Source organism: Aythya ferina, assembly GCF_964211825.1.
Source record: "Aythya ferina genome assembly, chromosome: Z".
In the NCBI taxonomy this organism is placed as follows: Eukaryota; Metazoa; Chordata; class Aves; order Anseriformes; family Anatidae; genus Aythya; species Aythya ferina.
In genome coordinates, this window is record NC_140299.1 from 30645244 (window position 1) to 30662654 (window position 17411).

At 33.6% G+C, this 17411-nt stretch overlaps 1 protein-coding gene across 8 annotated transcripts in view; it reads left to right on the forward strand.

The window, feature by feature from the left end:
• Positions 1–17411, forward strand: part of KDM4C (lysine demethylase 4C) — a 286486-nt gene that overhangs the window by 39068 nt on the left and 230007 nt on the right. For 6 of the 8 annotated variants that reach the window (XR_014687589.1, XM_084505428.1, XM_084505429.1 and 3 more), the window contains 3 exons: positions 1731–1780; positions 11768–11871; positions 16870–17007. Coding sequence is in view for 7 of the 8 variants with exons in the window: in XM_084505428.1 (XP_084361554.1) it covers positions 1731–1780; positions 11768–11871; positions 16870–17007 (292 nt within the window). In the remaining variant the exon portion in view is untranslated. Of the gene's footprint in view, positions 1–1730; positions 1781–11767; positions 11872–15461; positions 15609–16869; positions 17008–17166; positions 17403–17411 lie in introns of those variants that run through there. The other 2 variants (XM_084505431.1, XM_084505433.1) reach the window with 2 other exon arrangements.

The window sequence follows — 17411 nt, forward strand, 5'->3', positions numbered from 1 at the left end:
TACAAGAATAATTACAGTCCAATTAGAGACATAAGAAGTAAAGAAAAGTCTCTGGATTTTTTTTTATTATTTTTTAGACATAAACACTATCTGTTCTGGTTTTAGTTGTGTATTTAATGACATACAATAGAATATGTAATGCTATACATAGCTATTTGTCTCCACTGGTGTGTGAAAGATACAAACGTACTTTTAGATTATTATGTATACACTGGTGCATGTGTTTTAAGCAGTGGAGAACAGACATAAATACGTTGGAAGTATAAATGGAGATAAACAATCAATTCTGTGAAGACAAGGAAATTCTGATTAAAACTGCAAGCAGTGAGCAGAGTCAAGTTGAAAGTTTCTTTAATAGCATTTGGAGTGGGTTGTCAGTAGGCATGGGCTTTGTTACACTTGTTCTATTTAAAGCACTGACTTTGGAAAAGTCTTGCTTCCGTGCAGCAGTTTCAGTTGAGATAGTGTAAAATAGTGTGTGTGTGGAGGTGCAAAGGAGAGCTTAAGATATGGGGTTGTTGTGCAAAGTGAGTCACTTGTTTCTTCTTAGTTGACAGGGAAGATCAATGAAATAGGTGTTCACAATATAGTAAAAGAAAAAAGCTGCATGTTCACTTTGAAAATGCAGGTTTGGACTATGCTCAATATGCATTTTCTCCTTTTCTGAACCGTATTTTTTTATAAGGAAGAATCAATCTGAAGTTGTTGCAACATTAAACTGGAATGAAAGCTGTTAAAGTCAGATATAAAGCGTAATGCACAGATATACGTGTAGTATATCTATTAAGTGCAGTAAATGTGTGAAATGTGTAAAGCTTTTGTGTTTTCTCAGATTCTTCTTGTTTTATGTTCTTACTCATTTGTTGCAAATAGCTTATGGAATCTTCTAAAAATAGTTTATTGTTAGAACAGAGTGTTTCCAATCTGTACAGTTTCTGAATTTAAAGAGCATGTATTTGTTAGAGTTAAAAAAATAATTGTAATGTTTTACAAAGACAAGTAACCTCTTACTCCTTAGCATTGGCAGTAAGACAAAATTGTGATGTCTAACGCTCATATTTTTTCTGTTGAACTCTTGTGTCTTGTGAAGCACAGTAAAAATCAGAGACTAAACCTGTATGAATTAGGTTTATTCTGTTACGTGGTTTTGTTTCATTTAGAAAATGTATCTTTTTAACTGGCCTGTTACAATCATGAAACATTGTCAATATACATGATTTTAAATAATGAATATAAAATTTCTGAACTGAATTACTGAACTACATTTCAATATACAATATACTTTCTTTACCGAAAGGGTTGTTGGACGCTGGAACAGGCTGCCCAGGGAAGTGGTGGAGTCACCATCCCTGGAAGTCTTTAGAAGACGTTTAGACGGAAAGCTTAGGGATATGGTTTAGTGGGGATTGTTAGTGTTGGGTAGAGGTTGGACTCGATGATCTAGAGGTCTCTTCCAACCTAGAAATTCTGTGATTCTGTGATACAGTTCAATATACAGTTTGTATTAAATATGAACTGTATTATGATATTAAAGCTATAAATATGCTAAAATATTTTCTCTGAAGTAACTTAATCTTTATTTTTTTTCTTAGAAAATAGTATATTTTTCCTACATAATTTTTCATTCTTTAATCTTCTTGTTTTCTGTGTTTTGGGGGTACTTACTGTATGTGAAATAATTTTTAGTTTAGTAATCATGTCTTTAAACATTTTCTTCATCTGAATTTTAGGTATGCTATTCCTCCAGAACATGGGAAGCGACTTGAAAGACTAGCTCAAGGTAATATTTTCAGTATTTCTGTATGTAGGATATTTGAAGGACAAACCTCCAGCAAAATGACAAATGTTTTTCTCTACTAACTTGTAGTGTTTTATTACTTCTAAATATTGTGTGACTTTTATCTGTCAGTAGTAAGTTTACAAACCAGGAACACTTTTTAGTACTCTGAGGAATTTTAAAGAAACAAAGCCTTTTTCTTAGTACTTTATTTTGTACTGGCATTTTTAGGTTGGTTAAGTTTATGAAAATGAGACTTGGTATTTTGCCCTTTTTATTCATTAGATTTTCATTGCCAGTATCTTTGCCTCTTTCTGTGCCCTTGCTTTCTTTCCCTTGTCATAGCTTTTCATAAAGAACTTCTGAATTTGTAGCTGATCTTAGCCAAATTTGATTCAAAGAAATGTCAAAGATAGTTGAGTGTCCAGAAGGTTTATGAAAGTTAATGACAGGGTAGAGGACGGAAACCTGGTTAGTACCTCTGGGAAAGAGGAGTCAGACAAAATGTACCAACTCTAAATCTTACTTGGTAGCAGCCAGTGAACAGGCATAATAAGGTACTTTAGCCAAAGCACTTACTGGCTTTTGCCCTCCAGAGATGTGAGGAGCATCTTTTGAGAAGGAGCAGAAGATACTATTGTGGGGATGAGATCTAAGGATGAGGCTAATTTAAAGGAAAATTCTTCTTGCACATAAGCTTATTGTAAATAAAGCTACAGCTCTCCTTTTGTTTCTAGATTTAGAGTGCCTACTTATAAATACAGAAATAATTAGGCATATTTCTTGGTCAGACAGCTCATGTTTTATAGCCTGCTATCAATGATATTATGTAAGGAATACCATTGAAAGCTGATAACTGGATATTGAGAGTCAGGGTTTAACTGGGCACACAGCTGTTTGCTCACTCCCAGCAAGTGGGAAGGGGGAGAGAATCAGAAGAAGGTAAAAACTTGTGGGCTGAGGTAAAGACAATTTAAGAGGACAGAAAAAGAATGAAAAATAATAAAAATAAATAAACTGTTGTATATATAAAACAAGTGATGCACAGTGCAATTGCTGACCACCTGCTGATCAATGCTCAGCCAGTCTCCAAGCAGCCCCTTGCAGCCAACCCCCCAGTGTTACTGTTCAGTGTGGTATGACATGGTACAGACTGTCCCTCTGGCCACTTTGGGTTAGTTGTCCTGGTTCTGTCCCCTCCCTGCTTCTTGTGCACCCCTAGCAGGGCAGTGCGAGAAGCTGAGGAGTCCTTGACTTAGTGCAAGCACTGCTCTGCAGCAACTAAAACATCAATGTGTTATCAGCATTATATTTCTCATAAAACACAGCACGGTTACTGGCCACCATGAAGCAAATTACCTCTGCCTCAGCTGAAACCAAGGCACAGGGCCATCATCTGGAAATGTTTGTTATTTTCTTTTTGTATCTGTTTATGTGCATATATATGCTTGATGTTTAAACTAGTCACTGCGATCACTAATTGACATGAATGTGTCACTGAGATGTGAAAGTGAAGATGTGAGCTCACACTCATAAAATAAAAAACAAAAATGACAAACACATTAAAAAGATAGATTTCAATCTGGATAATTACTTATACTGTTCCTAATTTTTCCCTTTTTTTTTTTTTTAGTTGAGAAAATTGCCACTTCTCTACTTTCTCCATCCTTCTCTATGACTTTAAAAGCACAGAACTCTTCATATGCATACCTTGAAGCTGTTATTTTCACTGATAAACAAATTGATGCATGTGATAGACAGGGCAAGAGACATTGACTTATGCTAAGGTTAATAGATATTTGTAAGATTTATAGGAAATGAGCTGGGAGTAAAAGGATAGAGATATGGAGAAGGTTCAGAGAGAGATAGCGGAGGGACAGTGGTGAAAACTTCATATAAAGGACTGTTACGTTATTTAAAAGTTTTTATTCTGGAGAAGAATAAAATGGAAACAGGTATGATAAAGACCTGTGGTGATTGGCATGGAAAAGGTGACTAAATGGTGAGTGTTCATTGGATCTTCCAGTACGTATGCAGACTCTGAAGGGTCTCAGAAGGTTAAAATCCAATAATAATAATAAAAATTTACATGGATTCAGGGGGAGACTGAACTATGCTGGCAAAGAAATCTGCTAGAGGATATGTAGGAGCTGCATCTGGCTTTGGAATTCTTTGACAGATTACAAAACCTTGGCAGATTACAAAGGGGAAGCAAAGATTTGATGCTGTATTTTAACTATTCTCTACGTCTACTTCTGACATTTTCTGGGAAGATGATCTCAGTATCTGCATTTGATATGTTTTGGCTGCTGTAATGTTTATTACAGAATTTCATATTGACTGTTATAGCTGTGCAGCATTTTAAAATGAGCTACTCACATTTAAATGTTTTATAATGACTCTATCCAAACCTTTTTTATTTTTTTTTTTAAATTCCTTTTTTTTTTTTTTTTTTTTTTTATAAAGAGTGGGGGAAGAGTGAAGGAGAATAGGCAATTTCAGCAACACGTGTTTACTTCTTTCTAAGAATTAACTGAAAGTGAAGGATGGCACTGTTTGGTGCAGGCTTTAAAAAAAAAAAAAAAAAGATCTCAGATTTTTCTTTGACATAACCTGTTTTTCCATGGATATTAGACTTACTTTCCAAATCTGTAGAGGTAAGTTATTTTTGATAGGCATGCTTTGCTATATGTTTTTTAAATACAAAACCAACCAAACCAAAAAAAAATTGGAGAAAAGGAGGCTCAGGGGCAACCTTATCTCTCTCTACAGGTACCTTAAAGGAGGCTGTAGCGAGGTGGGGGTTGGTCTGTTCTCCCACGTGCCTGATGACAGGACGAGGGGGAATGGGCTTAAGTTGCGCCAGGGGTGTTTTAGGTTAGATATTAGGAAGAACTTCTTTACCGAAAGGGTTGTTAGGCATTGGAATGGGCTGCCCAGGGAAGTGGTGGAGTCACCATCCCTGGAGGTCTTTAAAAGACGTTTAGATGTAGAGCTTAGTGATATGGTTTAGTGGGGACTGTTAGCGTTAGGTCAGAGGTTGGACTCGATGATCTTGAGGTCTCTTCCAACCTAGAAATTCTGTGATTCTGTGAAAAAAAAAAAAAGAAAAAAAAGAAAAAAACATGTATTTTCATGGGAATTTATGTTGCATATTGTAAACTTCTATAATATTAGCAGACTGTATGGTGAGAGTGCTCAGACCTCTTATTGCTTCTACTAGTGTCTCAATACAGTAAGAGGAACAGGACAAAGCATGGGGGAGAAATGGAAATTTCCAAAGCTTCTGTTTGTCACGAGCTGATAGGGTATATGGTGGGGGGGGAGTAGTGTCTTAATCTCAGAATGTCTTCATTAGAGTTGGGTAGTAGGCTAAATAGGACTTCAGGCTCACCCAGTGCAACAGTTCTTAGGGCTATAACTACTACAGTAATGCAAGACAGGCAGGGGTCAGGCCTAAGGAACGTTGGCATTGGAATACACGTACACCTTTTTCCACAGCTGGGAATAGGAACGCAGTTCCTTGATCATTAGTCATCCTTAGCTTTATTTAGTGAACCTGCCCAAGCATGTCAAATCAGCCTTTTTCAGTGCACACCTGCATGGAAGTTGTCTACTACTGCTTATAGTTAGTGCTACAAGTTATAAAGGTGTGTGATGAATAGAAGTCTACTTTCCTTGATGAATCATAATAAGGATGATCAAAACTTAATTATTTTTATTTCAGAATCAGGTTTTGAACAGTGAGTAGCAATTAAAATATAGGATCGGATATTGAACAGTGAAGATAAAATTTCAGATGTTATTTATTATATTCAGTGGATGAAACTGGATTTGTTTCTGTTGGAAAATTACATGCTCATTGTAAAAGCAATGTAAGGTATGCGAGTTAGTTTTACAGACAAACATCTTTGAAATTACCTAAATTTTCAGTGTTTGACTTCTACCTTGCTTTTCAGTGAATAGGGTGTTTTCATGGTATTTTTGGTCCAGCTAGTAGCTTACAGTATGGAAGATGCAGTTCTTCTAAGAATATTCTTCTAAGAAAGTTCTAAGAAATTCTAAACATACAGATGATGAACTTTATGTTCATTTTAACATACTTTCACTTATTTGTAAACTTCCATTTCTGATTATACTTACAGAGCTTAAGACTTCTCTGATCTTCTACTTTGCAACAGCTGCCTGCTAAAATACAGTTTGAATTTTACAGTAGGGTAAATTTAGGGTAGGTATACAGAAGGGTATGTTAAGAAGGTGAATATGAAAAGTTAGCGACATGGCTATAATTTATTTAATGTTAAATATTAATGCAACATAACATAAATGAGTCAATACTTAATGTTTATTAATTTTTTTCAGTCATATTTCTATAGGAGTGCAACATCTGAAGAAAAGTAGTTTATGCAGGAAGGCTAACTGCTGACTAATGCTTACTGAATCAACTGAATGCTCCTATAATAATTAAAATAATAAAATATTACATTAAATATGGCAGGTTGTCTAAGTCAAGGCAGCAGTAGATACATTAAAATTAAAGGAAGGTTAGTATATTTTCCATTATCTTGTCTGCACATCACAATTATCATACATACCTTTTGTGCATGAATGCTCTCATCTTTGCTTTGCAGTGAAATCTTGATTGACTGGCACCTACAAATATTTTATCTGAAAGACATTAGACTTGCATCTAATAAAGGCAACAGTTTGATTTTGCCCTTCAGCTGCTTTCTCATTTATGTAGGATTTTTTTCAATTTTATGTAGACATAAATGTAATAAAAATCTCAAGTGAGCTGTTACTGCAATTTTTATACTTGTTGTTATGTTAATCTGTAATACTGTGGTATTCTTAAGGATTTTTTGTTTCACAAAACGGGTTAGAAAATAAAGAGAATAGCAGCAGCGTGGCAAATCATAAATGACATTTGAAAGGATTTTCAAGTTCTTTTAATGGTTGATTTAATTGCAGAAATTATTTTAGAGAAGAGATGACATCTATCTGATGTTCAGTTATGTTGCAGAAGAAACTAAAGTAAAAATTTGAAACGTTCTATGTATGTAGTGGTGTTAGAAAAAGCTTTGTATGTTATATAGTACTAATTAATCTACTTGATGCAGAAGTCATTACCTGTTACATATGAAAATGACTATAAATAATTGTTTAAATGGAATTTGATGTAGAACTTGCATAATTTGTAAGGCTCTTAACATCTGAAAACTGCAGCTGCTGAAGAATTGGAGTTTATCTCAATTGATAGTTAAGTGAGTCAAGAAAGTCACATATAAGAGGTAATAAACTCAGGGCTGTAACATAATCATCTGGGCATAATAACACATTTCACAGAACTTTCTTCTTTTGTGTCTTTTGTACTCTTTGCTTTATACAGCATACAGATTGCCACTGCTGCTTTGTGAGGAATGTTGCCATGCAAACTTATCCTCTGAATTTCTTTTATGTACAATACACTAAGTTAAATCAAATTAATTCAAATCATGGCAAATTAATTTTAAAATGTTATCTTTTTTTTATGTATACTTACCAAAGCAAAATGTAGAAAATAGACTAGAAAACGCAATCTTTATATTTGCCCGTGTTCCAAGAGTAGATCTTGCGATCTCTGAATTATGTTTGATGCTTTGTATGTTCTGCAGTCCTTTAAATGAATATCTAAGTAAGTGAAAAATCACCTTAATTTTGAGCTTTCTTTCTTAATTACTTAGTTGGGATTAATTTTAACTACCGTAAAGTTAAATTAAAGGTATTTGCAATTTAGGATGTTCTCCTATGATGCAAATTTTATATTTTTATTTTCAAATAGTATTAATAAGCTAAAAATATTACATGCTTAATGTAAAATTTGAGGTGAAGACTTGAGTGTGAAAATGAAGAAAAAGATAGGAATTATGGCCTCATTCATTCCCTGGTTAGAATTTGATTTGAAAGTTCCCTATGAATACGATTTTTGTGTGTTTGTTAAATAATGACTTAATTTCCAGCCAGACTGTGATATCTTTGATCATATAAGATAATATTTAGTCACTTGCCTTGTGGAGTCTACTTGCATGCTTTCAAATTACTAATTTGAGAAGAAAAATACCATAATTTGTTCATGTACAATCATAGCCAAGTGGTTTAACTGAAATCACTATGAACACATTACTAGTAGTATATGGAAGTATTCCAGTTGTTTTAAGAATGCTGATCAACTGGAGGATAAAACCCAACCCACTTCAGTTTTCATGAGAGATAACTGGTGATGTTATGGTCACCTGATACAACCTATAGCTTTAGGTTGGAAAAAAAGTTATAAAGCTGTATGGGTAATGATGCTCACTGTCCCTCAATAATTAATTGAGCCAGCCTTATTTTGAATTTGTTGTTTTCCTTGATCATTTTCATGCACTCTTTAATGTGTCTCACTGCAGCAGTGTTGTATGTGTGTGTGAATCTTGTCTTCGTCAGATACAGCTAGCAATCTGCTTAGTAGCCTCTGCTGCCAGCTTCCCATAAAGATGAGAATGGTTTGACTTGTGTCTGGAAAATGGATCATAAAACCAGAAATTCCATAAAGGTGACATTTTCTAGTGAAGGGGAATAGTCTTCACTGGCCTAGCATTAACAACCAAAACAGTTTTATTAGCGCAAATAGCATTGGTTACCTTGTGTAAAGTTATCTTATTTTGGTTTATGTTACTTGACAGAGTATGTATGTGGAGTTATCTGAGAGCATGTTTTTGATTCTCAGCACAGTCTGAAGCCTGTGTTTTCACATAATCTTTGCTTTTGTTGCTTGTGCTAACTACATAAGGCTGTTAAAAAGCTTGAGTGGGACCTTCTGTTTGCTGCATAAATGTACTCTACCTGCAGTGTATGTGTTTGTACCCAAACATTTGTCCACCATATGTTGAATCATGTTCTTATCTTGGAGATCATTCTAATCTGCTCTAGATGTTCAGAATATCAGTTTCTTTAAATCGATTGGAGAATTTTGAACCAGATGGTCTGTTATCTTGTAGATGAAAATCATTGTGCAACCTATCTGTTTTGCCCTAATCTTTGAATACTGATCTTTGGTTCTTCTGAAGGAATTGTTTTGAATTATCATTTTGTGTTCTGTGTAATCATTTACAAGAGGGTGAGTAGGGAAGAGGATGGGTAGAGTACAGATGATGAAATGTAAGTATTGAGAGTAGGGATAGAAGAGGTCTACCAGGTCTAAAAAGACTGTCTGTGAAATTGGGGTTGCACAAAATAATACCACAAAATAACCGCTTTTGTAGACTTGATGTAGAGCTAATGAGTGCTTAATTTCATGTAATTAATAAAAGCATGAATCTTCTACGGAACTTGAATTCTAGATTGCAGTATTTTTTTTCTAGATTTGCAGTCTTGTTGTGGGAATTCACTAGGTATTCAGGATTAATGCGAAACCTGTAAATTGGTAATTCTAACATCAACTTAAGTGTTTGCGTGATTCTGATCTGGGATCAAAAATAATTGAAAATTTAACAAAGGAGATAGAAGATTATATGGTGTTTCTATTATTTAAATTGCAGTGTTCTGTGAGAAAGCTTATTCCTCTCTGTCTGTGCATTTAATGTATTTGTGAAGGTCTTGTGAAACTTCCAATGCAACGTCCTCTATTCAATGGATTAGTAGGTCTTTAGATATCCTTTAGCCCATTATCTTTCAGGGTTTTTCTTTGCTGAAGGAAAAGTTGCGTGACCTTATCTTTAGCCTGGGTAGAACAAAAGACCTTCTGATGAACAGTCTTATAATGAGGAGATGCTACCTTCCTTTCTACCTTTGTTCATTGAAGGGGAGCATTTCTGAGAATGGGACTGGAAAATTTGTGTGTCCAAGCATCAGCTTTGAAAGAGTCAGAAAAATATTTTATAGTGGCATAGAATGTGTTGGCAGCACCTTTGATTTCACTGGTAGGGCCCTGTAATCACAACAAATGTCAGTAAATCCTGTAAATTTCTCTTAATAGATTTAAGTAGTGTAAGTGTATGTTACACCTTTGATCCTTAGGGAAACTTTTTATCCAGTAACTTAGAACAAAAATCGTTCCGACAGGACTGGGGAGTATGCTAGAAAAGAATATGCAGAGAACGTACCAATGTAGTGTGTTCATTTTAAGATGGCTACAGAATTCTAGGATGGTTAATGGATGTAAATGTGAGAATTATATTAGAAAGAAAATAAATATGACAGTACAGAATAAACTGTATATTATGGAAAATTGCTGAGATTTTATCTATTTAGACTATACCATCCACCATCTATATATTAGATGGTTAATTGATTTGAAGTTGTTATTCATCTAACAGTGATGTTAGTTTAGTAGTGTTACTGTACCACGCTTGACACTGTTTCTGTGAATGGCAGAATAATGTTTACTTGAGAGGAGGGATACAACTACTTGTCCAAACACAGTAAATTGATGACAGAGAGTCATTTCATACTGGTTAAATGCCCTGTTGCTAATTTCATATCAACTAAACAAAATTTTTATACTGTTAGTTATTTTGTTTTCTGCATTTTTCTTGAGTGACCTCTTCTGCTTTCATACATTTACCAGACATTTTTTTCTTCCCAGCAAAATGATTATAATGCAGGTTGGACAAAGTTGAGTGGTGTTCTTGATTAATACATTAACCAAAAATTACTGAATTACTATTAATACTGTTATTAAGGAGACTTTTTCGTAATGAGTAGTTGATTTTGTATCTGTTAGTTATGGGAAATTCCTTTGTGCCTTAATTCTGCTTTCTGGAAATTAAGATAATTTTTTGAATTGATTACATTTAAGAGCATTTTATTTTTCAGTAGTAGCCCATGAAACTTTCTGAAGTTGCTGAAATCACTCAGGAATAAATGGCATACAGTGGAGTAAACTATTGATGTTAATAAGTCTTGGTAATGTTGGAAAAAAATACTCTCTCCAGAAGAAAGTGAAATAAATTAATGAAGTTGGACTTCATAAAAATGTGTTATTTTCAAATGTTGTATGCTTGATACAGTAAAATAACACATTTTCTGTGATTGTTATATGGATGAATTGTAGTTTATCCTTTATCTAGATACTATGTATCTCTTGGTGATTCTTGGTAATGTTCTAGTGCAAACACTAAAAAGACCGTAAAGATTAATAATAAAAATATCTTTTTACAACAACAAAAATAATAGCTTCTAGTCGTGGCTGATTGTTAAAGGGAAACAATTTACTCATTACTCTAGTTCTGTTGGTTTGTTAGTGCTAACATTTTGTAAGACTTGAGTGATGTTAGATTTTAACACAGTCAAAAATGACTGACTTTTTGACAAAAGTCAAAGTGAGGTGAATGTAACTTTGCTCTCGTCAACTAGATTGTATCATTAGTTAATGAACCAAGCGCTAATGAAATAGTGCATAAAAAATCAAGAAAATTGAAATCTGAATAACAGACTTTGTTCATAGAATCAGAACAAGATGTAAAGAAGCAAGAACAACGACAACAAAAAGCAACCTGTCTCCTTCCCCCCATTAGATACCTCTGTGGGGAATAGTTAAGAATGATGCTTCCATACTACCTGGCCTTTTTTAGATAGATTTTTTTTTTCCTGTATAGATAATATGTGCTAGCTAAATGTAATAATTGTATAGTCCTCCTACATTTTAATGATGTACTTGATTTTCAGGTGTGCAGGAGTATAAACATGAAAGAGGGAAAATACAGAGTAAAGTATTTCTGGAAAAGGAAAGAAAAGGATGCCCAAATTGTATGTTGAAAAATCAGTTCTTTAAAAAACAAAAGCTGAAAATCAGCTAAAAAATGTAGGAGATGAATTTGCCTTTTATACAAGTTTCTCAGCAGCTAACAATGACCAAATAAAAAAAATATAAAAAGTTTGAAGTGTTGTTAAATATAAAAAATGAAATATAAAAATATCCTTGTTATTTTAATTAAAGAATACCCAATTTTGCTTCTCTTGCCTTATTAGGTTTCTTCCCAAGCAGCTCTCAAGGATGCGGTGCTTTTCTTCGCCACAAGATGACACTGATTTCTCCCTCCATATTGAAAAAGTATGGAATTCCTTTTGACAAGGTATGTTTGTGTTTATTTCTAAACTGTGCATTCATATGTCGAATTATTTTGTGTTTATTATAAAGATTGTTCGTAGTGAAGTTGAGGCAAAATTATATTTTTTTTAGGCACAGACTCCATGAGAAGATGAAAACAAGTGTTTCTAATGCTAGAAATCTCACGTGATTTAGCTTGGAATTTTCCAGTAGAGAGCACTCACAGTTGTCACAGTCTGTACCCTGAAAGTATCTGTGCTTTTAAGGGATCACCGTTTTTTTTTCTTTCTATTTTACTTCCATGAAAGCTTGCATGTGATTTTTAGTTGTCTGAAACCCTGCTTAACTAGCTGTATTAATAAAAATTATATATTAATATATACATTAATAAAAATATTAATATATGTTAATATATCAATTATATATTAATATATTAATAATATATAATATATGTTTATTATATAATATTACATATTAATAATATATAATTAATTATATATTAATATATAATGAAATTACTAATATATATATATATTAGTAATATATATTATATATATTAGTAATTTCATTATATATTAATATATAATATATAAATATTATATATATATATATATATATATATATATATATAATTATATACCTAAAATCTTAAATGCTTCATTTTTTAATGTCTCTATTGCTTTTCTGATGTAATTTAATAGGACTGTATTATGATATAAAAAGCCTCAGAGTATTTACAGGGTGGAGTAAAACTGAAAGAACTGTTACGTAATTTTAAAATACGTAATACAAAAAGCTGTAGTATTACAAAAATAGAGAATGGTTATTTTGGACTGCTGGGTAGTAGCAGACTGGATACTTAAGAACAAATTTATGTATACAGGAAGCGGGAAAAAGAAATTGTAGTATTCATTGTAGATGAATTTAGAACTTAGCTGCTTTCAAAAATGTCCGAAGTTTTCTGTTTGTTATTCTTCCCTACAAGATTTTCTTCCCAATTTTTTCACTTAGAACATTTTCGCTTGAACTTTGAACTTCCTGTAGGTGTCTGACAGTAAAAGCATTTCTACTGCATTGCTTTTTCCTTAAGTATATGTATTTTATATACTGAATGTTTTCTAAAATTCTAAATATCTAAATTCAATGGTTTTGCAAGCCTGCTTAGAAGACTACCTCTTGATTTGGAAATTCCCCAGCCTGAACATCTGTTTATCTTATTCCAGGATCATAAAAGCCTTTTGATCACTAATCAGTTATGATTCTCACTCTGTTCTTGCTGCAAAGTAGTCCTGTAAACTATCCTCACCATACCCCTCTTTTATTCTTGATGTTTCTGTTGCTTCTGTTTTAGTGTGTATTTGTTTACTGGTATCATGTGGACCTTTGTATACAAACTCAGCTTCTCACGTTCCCCTGTGCAGTATATAGGATTATGCAGTGCTTTCCATCTCTTTCAGTTGTTTATGTGACAGTAGGAAATGTAGCCCACAAAAACACTTAAGTGAATGTTTATATATATATTATATAGAAGCATAAAATACTACAATCCACAAAACACAGCAGGCAATATTTTAAGTGAAAGAATACAGAAACAGGTAATCTCAGAGCTATAGGATAACTTTATGATATCCTGTAATTTGTAGCCTAAATAATACCACATGAAGTGAATCCATTGTTCAAGAAGTAAATATAATTAGAGATTATGTCCTTAAATGTATTCTACTACAGATACTTGTCAACAATATAAAATGTTCTCAAACATTTATACCATTGTCAACAACAACATTGATTATCAATAGCACTATTACTAGTAAAACAGCAGTAACTGGCACTAGACAGTTATGTAATGTTTTTAGTAAAACAGTAAGTACAAATTTAAAAAGGTTATTTGATTAAAAGAATCTTGTGAGAAATACAGCATTAGTCTTAAAGACAGGGAATATATTTGGGATGAAGCCATTGATTGTATGCCTTTTGGAAGATTACTTCACTTTTTATGCTTAAATCAACCTATGTATAAAATTGAAGAAATGCAGGCATTTAATATCATACTGCCTGCCTTGGAAAACAAGCTTCTTTTTGAATAAATTATTAATAGAAAAGAGTAGTTTGTTTTCTGAATGATGTATTATCATATGGAAATGTAGTTGCTGCGTTCAGTTTTTGTAATATATAGGTAACTACTGATTCCCTTCATAACCTTGTGCTTTATCATGAAATGTCAGATGAAACCTTCCAAAATGAAAGGTTTTATAACCGGATTTATAGTTTTGGATTTACTGAATTTTACTCTGAACAATATGAGTTTGGGTAGTTTGTGTTTGAAGTAGCATCTTGCTGAATGCCAATGGATTTGTTTTCAGTACCACACATTTGAGGTGGTGAAGGAGTTGATGTTCTTATTTCAGAGTATTGATTTAACCTGTATTCTATGTTTTTTAAATGAAAGTGCTAGAAATAGTTAAAAATTTAAGTTTGGTTCTGTCACCTAGTGTTCGGAGAAAGCAGACTGTACCCAAGTGTAATTGTAATTAATGGGATTCAGTGAGAAAGTGAATAGAGAAAACCAGGCTGTGATCTCTCATGGCTCAAAGTGATAGAAGTGGAAATGTGCTGAACGCTGATAAGACAGCCTACGCCTACCAGGTGGCAGCTGAACTGCTGCTTGTTGCAATAGAACACCTGCTAAACTGTCAGCAGTGGGAGGGTGTATTGAGATAAATTTTGGAGTTGCTAGCATTGAGAATAATCTTTCTTAAACATTCCCACAGCGATTGTTGGAGTACTATAGTAGCAGTTATAATATATGCACCTGTATCTGTGTTTGCATGTATACACTGCATATGAACCCACAAAAATATTAACCTTGCGAAGTGCAAATGCAAAAAGTAAAATACTATTTTTAAGGCCTTAGATTTTCTGCTAAGCATGTTTTTCTTATTTTTCCTCTTTGCAGCCTCCCATAATACTATCAGAAATTTGCATCAGAAATTTGCATCAATAGGTGAAACATTAACCCTGTGTATTTATTCTTGCATTAAGCATAATAAGCACAGAAAGGATTTGTAAAACTATCAGATGAAAACTTTGAGGGTGCTAAAGGAGTCTTCTAAAAGCAGATTCTTAATAGAAAAAATATTTCAAACTGTGATTTTAATTTTGGTAATTGTTTAAAGTATTACACTTTTTGCTACTTAAAACCACGGGTTTCCCTTAAAAAAAAAAAAAAAAAAAAAAGTGTCTTTATTTTCCTTTCCAACTCCTTAGTTGCTGTATTGCTTATATAAAGCACTGTCACACAATGAAAATCTATTTAATCTCTAGGAAGTCTCATATTTTGCTGTAATCAGTAAATGTGTCTTGTTGAACAGTCATCTGTCATTGCTCAGATTATCTGCTGAGTTTAAGTGGATGTTTGCTTTTTAGTGAGCCTGTCTTCTGATGTGTTTGTCATGTAAAAAGACACATCAGGGTATGGGGAATCTCATTTGACTGTTTACTTCTGAATCTTCTAGTTTATTGATTAACTTTTAGCAGACAGTTGAGAAGACAGCGTGCCATTTCTGGTCTTTGGCTAGCTTGTCCTCAATACAGTCTTTGTGTCTGACTTTACAGAGGTATGGCTTTAATCTCCCAGAAAGAACATCAGTGAGTGACCAGAAGTGCTGTCTTTTTCTTCATCTCCAGAGGAGAGCATCAGTCCATGAGAGCGCAGGAAGATAAATGTTTTTAATTTTGCTTCTTGAAAAAGAATATCATGACCAATTTTTGCTTACCTTACTCCATGTTTTTGTAATTTATTCTGGAATCCTTTTATATCTGATGTCCGATCTTGCAAACTGCTAGGAATTTGATTTCTTTCAGTCTATACAAAATACAGTCTATTTTATTTTTTTCTTCCTGTAACTTTGTGTTGAGTCAATGGTCTCAGCACACTTTTATTTTGATTGCTATTTGTTGTACTTGGAAAGAACAGAGTTTCTATTTAGAACTACCCTTGCTTATTTTCTAAAGCAGTGCCAGAGCTTAATTGTAGTCAAGTTTTTCCTCTTTGAGAATCTTCTTCGAGGTCCCCTGTTCTGTAGGTATTTAGAATTATGGCCATGAGTAGTACTGGAATTATTATGTCCATTATGCTTAAAGAGAATGAGTAGAAGAACAGAGGCACATTAAAATCAAATTTAAAGTAATGCTTAAGCAATTAAAATGCCACTGTAAAACTGGGACATACTAGATGGTATATCCAATGCAAGAATCCCCTTTGGTGTTAGTAGATGTAATGCTGAATAATTGGTGCAGTGCCATTGGTAATTCTTACTTCTCATTTCCTGTCTGAACTGGTTTGAAGATACTGCCTTGAGGACCCAAATGTATCGTGCTTCACTGTTGTACTTCTAATGTGTTCCATTGGTATAAAACATTTTCTCTAACTGCCAAGGCTCACTAACTTAGTTTCCCCTATTTTATACTCAATCATCAATACGACTTAAAAGCCCAGTCAGTCCCTCAGGTGGATATGGGGGAGAAAGGTGAGCATGAGGTCTCTCTTCAAGAACAGTGAAATAGTTCTGGTGCAATTTTAGGGAAACAATTTCAGGGCAGCGAACAGAATATTTTGTTCAACAATTAGTGTGTATTAGTATTTTGGGATGGAAGAGTATGGGTATTTTTGACCACCATGTCTTTGCTTCCTCTTGGTCAAGAAAATTGGTACATTCTTTCCAGTGTCTTTGTCAGTTCCCAATCCTGCCAGGTCGTCTTCCCAGCAAATAACTTTTTCAAGACTTTCTTTCTTGGAAGTACTTTCTGAATTTGTAAATACATGTAGCTATGCTGAGAAGCTATCCAAATTACAGTAAAAAAAAAAAACCACTGTCTCAAATATTTTATTTCTGTATGTGTTAAATCACGATTGTGTGCAGGGGGAAAAAGCATTCTTTGGATAATTGTAAAGGCAAGTATAGTTTTGATTGCTTCAGGAGCAGAACTTACGTTGCATTTTTTTTTTTTTTAAATGCTATAGGTTACACAAGAGGCAGGGGAATTTATAATCACCTTCCCATATGGATACCATGCAGGATTCAACCATGGTTTTAACTGTGCAGAGTCAACAAACTTTGCCACTATCCGATGGATTGATTATGGAAAGGCAGCAAAGTTGGTAAGTCATATTGCAGAAAAATGATGTATAAGAAAGTCTTTTTGTTGGTTATTTCTGGTGGGAATCTGTGAAAGCCAGTGAGAAAGGGAGAACTTTCAGCTAGTAACTTAAACTACCGCTAAAGTTTTAGTTATAGTTGTTTTTTTTTTTTCTTGCCAGCAACATATATTCCTCTCAGTAATGAATTTTGATTGAAGCTTACTTTATATATTGTTCTTCAAAAACCAGTCCTATTTATAGAGTTTTTAAGCTGAAACTACACAAATGGAGGGTATATGACTGAATTCTGCTCTGAGCTGCACTGCTTGTGAAGACACTTCATTTGAAGTTGGAATTCTGATACCTGGAAAAGAACCATAAATGATTAAACTGAAAATAAAGTTTAAAGAAACAAATTCAACTTT